The sequence below is a fragment of the Periplaneta americana genome, chromosome 6 (assembly GCF_040183065.1).
Source record: "Periplaneta americana isolate PAMFEO1 chromosome 6, P.americana_PAMFEO1_priV1, whole genome shotgun sequence".
In the NCBI taxonomy this organism is placed as follows: domain Eukaryota; kingdom Metazoa; phylum Arthropoda; class Insecta; order Blattodea; family Blattidae; genus Periplaneta; species Periplaneta americana.
The window spans coordinates 154826367-154840783 of record NC_091122.1 but is presented as its reverse complement, the minus strand read 5'-3'; the positions used below and the strand labels follow the sequence as shown (position 1 = coordinate 154840783).

At 30.8% G+C, this 14417-nt stretch overlaps 1 protein-coding gene across 15 annotated transcripts in view; it reads left to right on the top strand.

The window, feature by feature from the left end:
* LOC138701955 (uncharacterized) overlaps nucleotides 1-14417 on the top strand; it is a 920371-nt gene that overhangs the window by 736594 nt on the left and 169360 nt on the right. For 12 of the 15 annotated variants that reach the window (XM_069829333.1, XM_069829340.1, XM_069829346.1 and 9 more), the window contains 3 exons: nucleotides 775-789; nucleotides 4839-4911; nucleotides 8315-8350. In XM_069829333.1, coding sequence (XP_069685434.1) covers nucleotides 775-789; nucleotides 4839-4911; nucleotides 8315-8350 — 124 coding nt within the window. The remainder of the gene's footprint in view (nucleotides 1-774; nucleotides 790-4838; nucleotides 4912-8314; nucleotides 8351-14417) is intronic. The other 3 variants (XM_069829335.1, XM_069829337.1, XM_069829339.1) reach the window with 3 other exon arrangements.

Below are 14417 nucleotides of genomic sequence, written 5' to 3'. Positions count from 1 at the left end.
TTGACTAATTTTTTCTTACGAAATGTTCGAAATGATTTTTCGGATATTTCCTTCCACTTTTTGCATAACTTAAAGCTACAAAAAATTGCTGCAATATGATGAACACCATTCTCAAATAATTAAAAAACACACAAAATAGCTTGCATTACATTACACACGAATGAGTAATCCCTTCAGTTGCTCGTAATAGACTGAGGTGAACTGCATGTATGCAATGCTCGACAAGCGCCCTTGAACTCTGACATGTTTGACAAGCTCACTGTGGGAGACAGTATTTCTGTATGGCTTGTGGCGTCATCATATATGGAGGACTATGTAGTAAATCATTGATTGCGAGCAGGAAAGAAACAGGCCAGAAAATGAATGGTGTGCTAGAAAAGATTCAATTAACTTTTGTCATTTTGTTTTCATCCCCAAATTAACTTCTGTATACATTGATACTAACAGATTTAAGTGAATTAACTGGATTTTAAATAGTAAAAATAGATCTTAATATACCTATATTTTTTTAATATGGTGAAATTTTCCCTGTATTTTCTTAACTTGTTATTCTAGCATGATGTTTAAATCATTGGCCAAATCTTAAGAAATTGGCAAACATCACTTTAACGACACTTTATTTTCTAGAGGGTAATCATTAAAATTGAACCTGTAAAAGCATCTTACCGGTATTCTGAAGAAATGTAATAGACCTATATGCATGGAACAAAAGTAAAGTAATGTTTATTTCAGTTGCTCATAATTGTCTTTTTCTCTTTCTTTCATGTAAATCAGAATGGCACTCAAATAGTAAGTAACATTAATGAGAATATATATGAACCTAAAGCTTTAATTTAATTTGCAGCATCTCAGAGGAGTAATTTTATGTGATACAATAAGCACCATGGTTATTTGCTATTTATAAAAATAATGGGTAATGATAAGTACACCACTGCCACAGCACTTAGTAAAATTACTCGGATAACCTAGAAAATGAAACACAACAGTTATAACATAATCAAAATTTGTCTAAAAAAGCCTATTGATTACTGATACCTAACTAAACTTCTTTGTTTGGATTTTAACGTTTTCAAATTGGAGCAGATATGTAAATATACATTCTTAACTTTCTTTCATGAGAACAAGAAAAATTTCAACACATATTGGCATAATTATAATACGAGAAGAAACATATTATTTCATTTCATAGAATCCGAAAGTTCAACGTCTGCTGGTATGAAACATGGCTTAAAACTATACAACAAATGAATTTCTTAGTACCCTGTTTTAGCTAACATAAGTATGATTATATTTAAACTGAAAATTAAAGAAATTATTAAGAGAACTTAACATAGAATTAGATAAAATTAATTGCTTAATATTAGTCTTATATACGCTTATTTGTGAATATTGGTGATAGTTTTTTTTATCATATGGGCTCTTGTTTTTGTAATCTGTGTTATTTTATTGCTTATATTAATTGTTTATTTTGTCTTCTTCTTTCTGCTTATCTACAGTGCGGTTTTGAACCCCCGACCACGAGCGTTTGCTCATATGAGGGTAAATTCTTTAATTTATATTTGTTTTGTGTAAATATTTGACATATTCATTCTTGTTTGATGTATGTAACAGTTTTTGAATGTATTTAATGTATTTTTGTTTCTATTATATTTTATATGTATTTTTGTGGTTTCCTGATTGTAATAATTGGAATAAATTGTATTTAAATTTGATTATAAATATATTATTGCAATTATATATATGTATATATATATATATATATATATATATATATAGAGAGAGAGAGAGAGAGAGAGAGAGAGAGAGAGAGAGTGTGTGTGTGTGAGCCATGGTAATGTGTATGCAGGGTTAGTTAAAAGTCCCGCACCACCTAAATAACTTTTGAAGCATACGGTTCAGTGACATGAAACTTGGTGTGTGAGGATAACCATATGCTAAGAACTCAATAATGGCATTACCGAGTTTTTATACTTCCGGTTTAACCAGAAGTAACTACAACTCTCTTATTTTAAATGGAACACTCAATATATATTTTTATTTTTGAATAAAGCTCATTAAGAGCTTTTCAAAAAGTATCCACACTTGATACTTCTGTACAAATCTAGTGTTGCTAAATAAAAATGGAAGTGGTGCAAGATATTCCTAAAGCCTGGTTAAATCATTCCGTAAATGGTTTCTATGATCGAGTGACACATTGTAAAGCAGCTGAGAGCTACCAATTTGAGCACATAATTTAGAAGGTGAGCTAGCTTTGTTTTGTTTTTGTTAAGGAAGGAGTATTTTATTATTTTAATATTCGATACACTTTTCTGTTTTCTTGACTTAGCAACACTGAATTTGTACAGAAGTATCGAGTGTGGGTACTTTTTGAAAAGCTCTTAATGAGCACTATTCAAAAATAAAAAAAATATATTGGGTATTCCATTTAAAATAAGAGAGTTGGAGTTACTTCCGGTTAAACCGGAAGTAGAAAAAACTCGGTAATACCATTATTGAGTTCTTAGTATATGGTTATCCCCACATACCAAGTTTCATGTCACTGAACCGTATGCTTCAAAAGTTATTTAGGTGGTGCGTGACTTTTAACTAACTCTGTATAAACCGTTTTACCACAGATTTGGTCCAAGTTAAAATACTAATTTTCATTCCATTTGTATTATATTATTGGTTCCAAGGGAAATGCTCATCTTTTTTACTTATCTTTTTGTTTATTTTGTAATGATGTTACATTATTTTTCTAGTGTATATTTATAACTGAGTTATTGAAGAAATATGCCTTCTTTAATGTTATATCTTGTAAGTGATTTCTGTGCTGTGAAGATGGTGTATAATCGTGATGTGAAGCCTTTGGTGCTTTGTGATGGTGGTGGTATACTTATCATTTAATAAAAATGCCTATTAAATAATTTTAAATTCTATTTTATTGAAAATCGCATTGATTATATTTTGCACAAAGTAAAACCTTTATAGAAGATTTGAAGTCATGAAAACCGTAATACCGGTATTTGAAATTGCGGTAATCTTTGAGCTCTAATTACAAAATAAAATAAGAGAAAGAAGGACAAAGAATCTCTATAACAACATTTATGTTGTCTAATCTGTCTAAAGATGTTTGAGACGTAATGTAAATACAACCCTCGTCGTACTTTGGTCCTGTTGCATATATTTTGCGAGATTGGTGCCCTCTTGGACAAAGAGGAAGAAATTTAGCTTATTCCATTGAATCACATAAACATTTTGCTCCTATATTTGCTTGAATACATTCAGTTGATATTGACACAACTTTCTTGCTTCAATAGTGCGAGCAGGTAAATTTTGTTGCACATTCAGTAAAAATCGTAGACAGTAGTGATAATTCTAATTGGAGTAAGTGTTGTCTTTACATTACTTCTCGAATATCATGGAACAGACTATAGGTATCTAGCATAATCTTTGCGATATAGCTGTTGTAAATTTTATGTTATCACAGTCTAGTATATACAGTCACGAAGCTTGAGTTGTGAGGGTACTAGGAACAATAGACTGTGCTGGTACTATTTCGCATTGTCTGTGATGAAGTGATAGTAGCGATCCTAGTGGTTAGCAACTATCTATGGATGCATATTTACTATGTATTGAGCTTCGTGACTGTATATATTAGACTGTGATGTTACCACAGCCTAGTATATACAGTCACGATGCTTGAGTTGTGAGGTTGCTAGGAACAATAGACTGTGCCAATACTATTTCGTATTGTCTGTAATGAGGCGATATTAGTGATCCTATGGTTAGCAACTATCTATGGATGCATATTTACTATGTATTGATCTTCGTGACTGTATATACTAGACTGTGATGTTACTATGTTCCAATTCTGTTGATAGCAGCTTAATATTAAAGTCACTCATACCAATTATTCAGAATTGATTCTATTTTACTGGATCATTTTAAATATCGGTACTCAAGTTGATTTCACGCAGCATGGAAATATATTTCACACTTACTGCTTGAATTGCAACATAATCTGCTTTCATCTGACGAAATTGTACTCTCAAAGTCAATCATAACATTTCTTTTGACATGTCACGTCTATAGATATTTGACTTACATTCTATAAAAAAATGAAAGGATTTTGTAGAACGGAAATTCACACTTTGGTCGCCATGGAAATCCGACAAACACAGCAATATGATCGAGTTCATTCCTATAATACGCAAGGGAATTCCGCATAATATATAGCTACATAACCTACTTGGAATAAATTTGGTTAGTTAGTGGGGTTTAAAAAGTGCGCGTCAGCTACTATGGCTATTTGCGTCCTTTTCTAAAATTCTTCACAAAAGAAAAACACAAACAATACAATGAACAAAATGCTAAAAAGAACTACAAAACATTGTCACAGTAAAAACTAGGTACACAAGAATTTTGGGGGTGCGGGTTATTTACAATACCTATCACCTTTTTTTATAATTTTTTATTATTTTTTTTAATTTACACACAACTACCGTTCTCGTTTTCCGACAAAGAGCAATATTTTCGGTCAATTTGCGCTTTTTCTATAAATATGACGTATACCTATTGTTTTGTCATTGTCTTGTAAAGGCATTCAATGATGATCCACGTAGATTATCAAATTTTAAGAAAATGACATTGAGGGACACAAACACAGAAATGCGTTTCATATTCATTATTTATATATTACATACAAAAAATTCTGCAATAAAATTTTATTTGAGGAAATTTTAAATAAAATACTTCAACTGTACAATACATTCCTGAACTTTAATTTGCATTCGCATTATGTTTTGAGATACCAGTACCTAGCTAATTAATTTCTTCATTTTCTGCCTGTTTTACAGGAAGTCAAAGATGCGAATCAAGCAAAATGGTACAAGCGAATGTATGATTCACTTCATCGGGCTGGAAAGGATGGTAAGTAGAAATTAAATAAAGAAAAGTTTCACATTACCTACATGTTTAACAATAACATATGGGGGCGGATAACTCTATTTTTAAGTAGGTATACATACACATTATTTACAGTGGGAAGGTGAAATAATTTGATATATATTAAAAATAAAATAGGCTATGACATCGATTTTATTCTTTAAAAGAAAAATATTATTTGACATCTGCTCCTATGCTCTGGCCTTTATTGAAAAATGATATTTGGTGTCAAGGAGCAAATTTATGCTTAGTAAAATTTAATACATTTTGATGTAATAATGAAAAAAATGATAATACATATTCTTTTTAAACAGTATAATTGAGTTTGACACCTCTGAGATGAACACTAGGGTAATTTAAGATCTAATCACTGATCGATTATTAAGTTATTTAAATAACAACTTCTCTGTGTTAATATTTAAATCATGGTGTTATTTTACCTGATTGACTAGTTTCGATGTAATTTCTGAAGACTAGTATTCAGAGGATGAGGGAAATTACATCGAAACTAGATAGTCATGTAAATAACACCATAATTTAAATATTAACACAGTGAAATTGTTATTTAAATAACTTAATAGTTGATCAGTGATTATATAAGTGTTAAAAGAGTGTACTCAAGATGTAAGATCTAATGTTTAGCATACAGAACGGTCATATATGATAGAACTGTGACACATAATTTATTTGAGTTTACTATATTTTCCTACTGAGCTAAAATAATGTATTTTAGACATTCTGATACATTACATCTGTTTGTAAAAGAGAAAATACTCTTCAATGCTTATTTGGTTGAAATAACTTCATTTAAACCGTCATGAAACAAAATTCTTCTAAAAATTATTTCTTAAATAAATTTTATTTGACATATCGTATGTTTTAAATTTATAATTTTACGACGGTTTGGTGCTAAGACGAATTAATTGATTCGAAAGTTATTAGACATAAACGTAACATTTATTTTATGGGTAATTAAAAATAATAGAGACCATTTTTCGAAATAATGTCCAATACTTTCGATGACAGTCTGCCATCTTTCTGGCAATAATTCAGTTTGGTATCTCAGGTAAACCTATGGCGTATTTTAGAACCTGTCTCACCAAAATACATCTGGCTTTTAGTAGTTACGTCAATACTAGATAACATATAGTTGACACAGCATCATAAACGATTTTTCGTAAAATGTTCAAATTGATAACAATACAATTTTTTGAACTTGGAGGAACAAAGAAAAAAATAAATAAATAAACAATGTCCTATGGACCTCATCAAAATTGTCTTCCTACAGAAGATGGGTCATGAACAGGAATAAATATTATTTCGAGCCAGTTCTAAAGATGGCCAATAGCAGGCCGAAACATGTTAACAGGAATAAAATTTAACACGTGAAAGACACATACGTTTTCCGAAGTGATATAGTGTTAAAAGTTGTGTAATCAAGATGTATAAACATTATTATAGCTGGACTATAACCTGGATGTAGCAGAAACTCAATGTCGTCCAATTCTTGATTATTTCTAAAATACAATATTCACTTCACACTCCATGAATTCATTCATTGAGTAGAAAGGTCTATTCCGCAACCATCTATGTACACAGGACTTAAATCTATTTATTGGTACCTTTCTCTCCTCCAATGGTAGCCTATTAAATATGTTGATGTCATTAAAAAATCAAGTATTGGAGCACACACTCAATCTGCACCTTGTATACTCTAATTTATCTTTATTTCTAAGCCACCTATGTGGCTCAGTCAGTTAAGACTCTTGTCTGCCAGTCTGAAGTTGCATTCGGGCATGGGTTCGATCCCTGCTTGGGCTGATTACCTCGTTGGGTTTTTTCCGAGGTTTTCCCCAACCATAAGGTGAATTCAGATAATCTATGGCGAATCCTCGGTCACATCTCGCCAAAATACCATCTTGCTATCACCAATCTCATCGACGCTAAATAATCTCGTAGTTGATAATAATAATAATAATAATAATAATAATAATAATAATAATAATAATAATAATAATTATTATTATTATTATTATTATTATTATTATTATTATTATTATTATTTATTTATACTGGCAGAGTTAAGGCCTTAGGGCCTTCTCTTACACTCTACCAGGTCACAAAGTATACAAGCAGTTAAAATTTAACAAAAAGTTAAAGAACAGAATACTAACATATTACAAAAATAATAATAATAATAATAATAATAATAATAATAATAATAATAATAATAATAATAGCATAATAAAATCGACACTAAACAACATGAAAATAATACCATAATAGAGAGAGAAAAAAAAAGTAAAATAATTGGAATATAGTGAAAGCAACTCATTTAGTACAAATGGTTAATATGGAAAAACGTAAGGAAGAATATATCAAAATGGAATGTAATAAAATAATAATAAAAAAGAAAAGAAATACGAAAATTAAATAAAATTCACAATAAAAAGGCTATGATAATAAATTCATCTGCTGATAAAGAGAACAAAAAGGGAAAAGGAAGGAAAAAGAAATATATAGCCTAGGTATATTTTTACAAAATTATGGCAGAGAAAGGGCTTATAACTGAAAGGGATCTGATTGAAAAAGTGCAATTTTAATTTATTTTTTAAACTAGACAATGTCCGACAGTCTCTGACATGTTATGGTAGAGAGTTCCAGAGATTAGCTGCAGAGACGGTGAAAGATGAAAAGTAGAAGTATGTTCTATGTTTAGGAATGGAGAGAGTGATATGGTGTTGTGACCGAGTATCTATTTCGTGATTTGAGGACAAATGTTGAAAACGAGAAGCTAAGTAGCTAGGGTTAGAGGTTTGAAGAATATTGAAGAGTAAAGTGAGAGAGTGAATAGTTCTTCGCTCTTTGAGACGGACCCAGGACAGCGTCGTTAAATAACCAAATAAAAAAATAAATCTTTATTTCTATTGTTAAACCTATGTAAAACTTTAGGAATCTTTCAGAAATAAAACTTTAAATAAATTGTAAGTTTATGTCTAATAACTTTTGAATCAACTTAATTTTATTGTCGTAGATCTAGATTGAGTCCATTTTATGTTTCATTTTGAGTTTTGTGTTCAAGTTAATGATTTTAAAATTGAAATTATTTTCGTTTTCATGCATTAAATAATAACGTAATCATTTTCTGTCTGAGTGAAAGTAAATAATGGTACTTTATTATTACTTTTTAAAGGGTATCTTAAATTCTTTAGATATTTTATAATTTACCGGTACGTCTTTGTACCAGTACTAAATTAAGTTTATGTATTGTTCTTGTCTGATCTTTCATGTGACAAAGATCTTTTGTATGTACCTATGTTACATTGTGTCTGTAATTGTTGTACAAGTGTTACAACATGTAGTATTTATAAATTCATCTTTTTTACAGACGAATATATCACAATTCGATACAAACCACGGAGAGGTGATGACAATGCACAATACTATATATTTACAATAATAACACTTGCACTTGTGCATTCCATGTACCTAACATGCTCTGATGCTTTGTACAAAGCAACCAACTTTTATGTTTATTTTTAACAACACGACTTTGTCTCTGTTAGGGTATCTTTTTCTCTTAACCTTAAAAGAATATTACGGTTCTAACATCAGATTAGTTTATTAGTGATAGTTATATGTAATGCAGATATTTCCTAACTTACAAGAATCGGTAGTATGGGTACTAGAACATATGAAGAGTACAGGAGGAAAACAATCAAAGTCACAATTCTTTTAATGGTGAGATCATCTTCTAATTCATTATGTTACTGAAAAATTTATTGCTGTTCCTAATGAAAGGGTAGGAAAGGATGACCGTATCCATGGTGATAATTCTCCTTAACCAGCTTTGTTAAGAAAGAAACTACATTTTTTAGTAATATACTGAGTTAGATGATGACATACAGTTTACAACCGATATCATATATCAAGAAGCAAATACAACAGACTCATCAAAACTGGAATACTAGATGGACGACATGCTCAACTGGATCACTAACAAGAGACACGTACTTCCTGACAATCCACAACCGACTCAAAAGCCATCACTTCAAACCTACTTTCGTAACATGGGAAATTTGGTACTTACTTCGACAGATTCAACATTCCAGCAGACATCGACTTTACATTCTCCTGCCGCGAAGACCTTCACAATGTGAAACGCCTTCTATTTGACTGTCCTATTATTGAAGCAAAGAGATTTCAAATAATGACACATCTTCTGGACTGCGACACCGAATACAGGACTCCACTATGTGAAGTACCTAATCAAAAATTCTTGTTGTTACAGACAATTTAGAGACTTGCTAAACTTTATCTTTAAAATACTGTAGATACATATTTCACCATTATCTGTGTAAAAATAAGTAGTAGGGGAGAGTCGGGTAGTATCGGACATCGGGTAGTATCGGACAGTGCGTTTCTTTCATCTACCACCATATGGTAGTACCTGAATGACATGGTTACGTTTCTCTATGTGACATCACAGAAACGTAACCATGTCAATCAGGTACTATCATCGTGTGGTAGATGAAGGAAACTCACTGTCCAATATTACCCGATGTCCGATACTACCCGACTCTCCCCTACAGATAAATAGTTTCCATATAACAAAAACTAAAACCCTAGCATACCGCTTGGTGAATTAGGGTTCTTTTCCGCGGATATTTAATAATAATAGATGATGAATCACCCTTATGAGAATTGTGACTTTGATTGTTTTCCCCCTGTACTCTTCATATCTTTACAAAGAATTTTTTAAAGTAATCTATGTGGCCTGGAGCATATTTCTTCTGTATAACCAATTAGTTCTGTGTCTTAATCACTTCTCTATGTTCAGCTTGCAACAGTAATGTTTTAAGTGTAATTACATGCAGATGCCAATTTTAAGCTAGGGAGCACCTGTATTTCAGTAATTGAAATCTCTTCATTTTAAGGAGGCTACTGATAATGGATAAACAATTTTTGTTGGATATCGGATTTCTGCAGATTGAGTTTTCTGCATTCAGAAGGCATGTTGCATAGCAAAGCACTTGTAAATAAAATAATGCACATTACAGTATAAGCTTGAATTAAAGAAAACATTCATATATGGGCATGATTTGGCCCGAATAACATGATTAAATATTACAGTAACGAAAGTACCTTGTAATTTTTTCATAAATTAACATTTATTAAGAAATTCATGCATTTTCAAACATTACCGGTACAATTACCGATACCTTATGTTATTTATATGACAATTATATTGAAAAAACTCTTATCGCATGTAATACCGGTACATAGATTTAATAGATGCACTAAAATATCAATGTCAGTAGTAACTAATTCCTTATACGAGTAAGATAAACTTTTCCCTTCGTATCAGTGACTAATGGAAATCAGTTTTTGACAAAGGAGATTTTATTACACAATTTATTTATTTTAATTATATAATTTAACTTGCAGTATTATATTATATAACTGGAACTGCCCCAAGCACAAGCATTTGTTCCTTTGGTTGCACACTATACAGGGTGATTCATGAGGAATTATCGCCACTTACAAAGCATATTCCCGAAAACATTTTGAACAAAAAAATATCATAAACATGGGTCCTATTCTCAATATTTTCAGAGTTACACTAATTTGAAGTTGTTAAAAAATACCTTTTTTCTTTAATTTTAATGGTGAAAGAATATTACAATCGGAAAATGAACTATTCAGAAGTTTAATTTTTTTAATTGGCTAGTGTTATGAAGCTAAAAATTTGTTGTTAATTCCATAGTTGCTTCGTACAGAATTTTTTTTTTTCAGTTTATAACTACAAAATTACATTTTTCTTACGCATTTATCAGAACAATTATTACAAATCACGTCATTCTTGTAAACTCTTTAACACTGTACATTAGGATTCAAAATTGAACTGTAAAGAATCAAGTTGCTAGAAATCGTGTGATCTGTAACAATAAAATTTTTGTGATAAGTGTGTAAGAATAATGTAATTTTTAGTTAAAAATTGAAAAAAAAAAAAAAAAAAAATCTGTACAAAGCAACTAAGTAATTAACAACACATTTTTAGCTTTAGAATACTAGCCAATTAAAGAAAGCATTCTTCTCTATTTGTAACATTTTTTTACCCTTAAAACTAAAGAAAAAAAGATATTTTTTAACAACTCCAAATTAGTATAACTCTGAAAATATTGAGAATAGAACACATGTTTATATGACAGTTTTTGCTCAGAATTTCTTCAGAAATAAACTCCGTAAGTGGTGGTAACTCTTCGTAAATCACCCTGTATTTTTTAAATTTGCACATGGCCTAATTTTTTGTTTAAATAAATTCAAATTCAAAATTTTATAAGTAATAGGTCTTCAAAATCCATTGTGTTTAGCAGAATTAAAAACGTTAATATGCCATAATTAAATATAAAGAATTTATGTCAGATATTACAGGCAAATATTATTCACGATATAAATTTGGATGTGCATCCACAGTAGATTCTGTTGTCATTAGTATTACATTATTAGTAACAGCCAGTGAATAGTAATAATAGACCATCCAAAATAAATGTCAGAATAGAAAATGGGAAGTAAGGGCTATGTTAATACTGTCAGTGTCAAAGTACTTACCAATGATGGCATGAGAATGTATATGTGTGAATTTAACAAATAATATGCACAAATATTTCACCCAAATATATATACACACATTGCTCAAGAGAATTAGTGTGGGAACACATCTGACGTTTTCAAATGTAAAACAATAATTAATTACATTAAATTATTGTGTTATAGTATTCCAAAACTCTTTAGAAAAGCGTTACCATTCAATCATTGATCAAGTCTTGTTATCTTCCAAGTATACTCTCCACTAGCACTGAAGACAGACAAGCATCTTTCTAGCATGCTTTGCATGTGCATATAGTTTTTGTTTTGTTTTATATTTTTTCCCATTCCTCAACAAGGACCGTGGTGAACTGTTTCAACTTCTACGATGCATTAGGGTGCTTGAAATCCATTTGTCCAGCATATTCTACACATTATCTACAGATTATCCCATAAGTCGTTACACAGTAGGGCATACCCTCAGACAATATGAAAAATGAAATTTGCTTCGGGTTATTGTATTGGAATTTTTATTTATTATTTATCAAATCACAACTTTAAAACGGCTCAAACGTCTATAACATCAGTATGGGCATCACTGTCCTGTACTCACAGAATGATATATCCCCAGGTCCAACGAATCATTTTTCATAACATCTGTGATTATGGTGATGCTGTAGTTTGTTCAAGCCATAACATATAATCCAATCCATTATCTAGATTTGACGTTACTGACGATGCCAATAACATATGATGTAATAGTAGCATTATCCTGACTAAGGACGAATTCAGGATAGATAAATATGCACTGGTCACGACATGATCTTCCAAGATATTGTGGATGTAAGCCCAGGCATTTAGGTGTTCAGAGTATATAGTGAGATTAATGGTAATAATCTTTACTAATGCTATCCCAAATCATCACCAATATCCAGATCTGGTAGATTCTTATTCTCCTGCTGCATTTTATCACTCAACTTAGTATTTATAAGTACGTTGGTGTCCATCATATTGTGTGTATGACATCCGTGAATAGTACTGGTCTCCAGTAATGGAGTTGTTAATGAATGTAATCTCAGGCATGACTCAGGCGAAATGCTTCATATTGACAAACCAAATGCAGTCACTCTGAAAGGTCGTCATGATTTCAGATTAGGATCCTTCAAACTATTTTTGATATCTGGTCATAATCATGTACGTGGTTGCTATCTTGAGACCATTTTTGACGTGATTATGTGGTGAACAGAGGATATGACAATGTACTAGTACCGTACCTGTGGTACTCAGAAATTGGTTTGCCTCTACAATATCTTCCAGTTCTCTAGAGTACTGATCGTTGCTTTACACTGACTTCAAAGCCTGCAGTTGACAAAGAAATTGATCAGAAACCACTTTCTGGTGTAGTAAGCCTACATGAAGTGACCCTCTTTGAGTAGTGCCACAGTCTGTGCACATCTGATCTTATTGTGATCTCGTAGTCTTACTGTTCTGGAAGAAAGCAACACTTGCACATGTTTTTACATATGCATTATAGAGACATACATTTTGAATTTTTCAGTTTGTAACTTTTGACCATAGTTCCCAGAATAGAGCAAGCTGTTCAGAATCCATTTTCAAATTAATCATGCTATTTGAGGCTTGAAAGCCATTTGGAGAAGTGTTCGTATATATAAATTTATTTTTTGAGCAGTGTATATATATTTACAATAGAAAATAGAAAATAAATTGATTTTCAACCAGAAAAAGTGACACATTAAAATTTAAATTATCTGAATCGATTTGATATACTTTATTTGCAAAAATTAATGTAAATCGCTTGAATTTTCATTTATATTATTTCTTAGTTTTGAAGATAACTGGAATAGTTTGAAAGTGTGTATTAGCAATACACATCGACAATAGGACTTTCACATCAATAGGTTTTTCAATTTTATTGCATGTTTATTTTTCTTGAAATTTTTATGTTGATTGAATCCGTTATTACCAGAGACTGTGATACAGAAGCACTATTGAATTTAAAGTAAAATTTGCAGAAGACTGGTATTCTTATCACGAAATTTTCATACAAAATAACTAAGATACGTAATCAGATATATCAGATATCTAAAGCTCAATTTCTCATTACTGATACCGGTACTAGAAGTATGTGGAAAATAAATGATAGCTCCAGTAATGAAACATGTCCATAAGCGTAATAATTATTTATATTTTCATTGTCTCAATTTACCTCAGAATGATAAATAGCCAAGAAAATTTTTATATTATTTCTCAGCACATTAGCATGTTTCTATTGGTGATTTCTTTGACTGACTATTCTATTTTGTTAACCATAGTCAATATCATTGCAATATTGCCTTGCTTAAAACACTGCAATCAAGGCTTAAGCTAAGCTAGTTGCTAGAATATAGAATAAAGAGGAACAGAGCACAATTCACACAACAGCAGAATGCTGACACCTCTCTACCTGCATGCATTTTACTTCTTGGAGAGAATTGATGGTCGTGATGATAATATATGAACTTTTAAGGGTAAGTAAATAATGTAACAAATATATTACAATTATAAATATAATGTGAAATAATTTAAAAGTCATATGCCATCGAATGAATGAACTTGTTTACTTTCCATAAACGCGGAAGTATGTATCTTAACAAAAGTGGTAATTTAAAGCATTATTTTGTATCTCGTTGATATCTTCAATATAGTTTTACCTATATTTTTACTGTCAGTCACAGTAATGTATTCACAAAACCGCAAAAAGTAAAATTAAATACTTAAACATATATTTTCTTCACATCAAAGAACTGATGAAATTTCTTTGAAAACTCATACATAACGATCTGTATATCCCAGTGAAAAATTTATATTTAAATTGCTTATGTCTTTGACAAAGAATGGAAGAT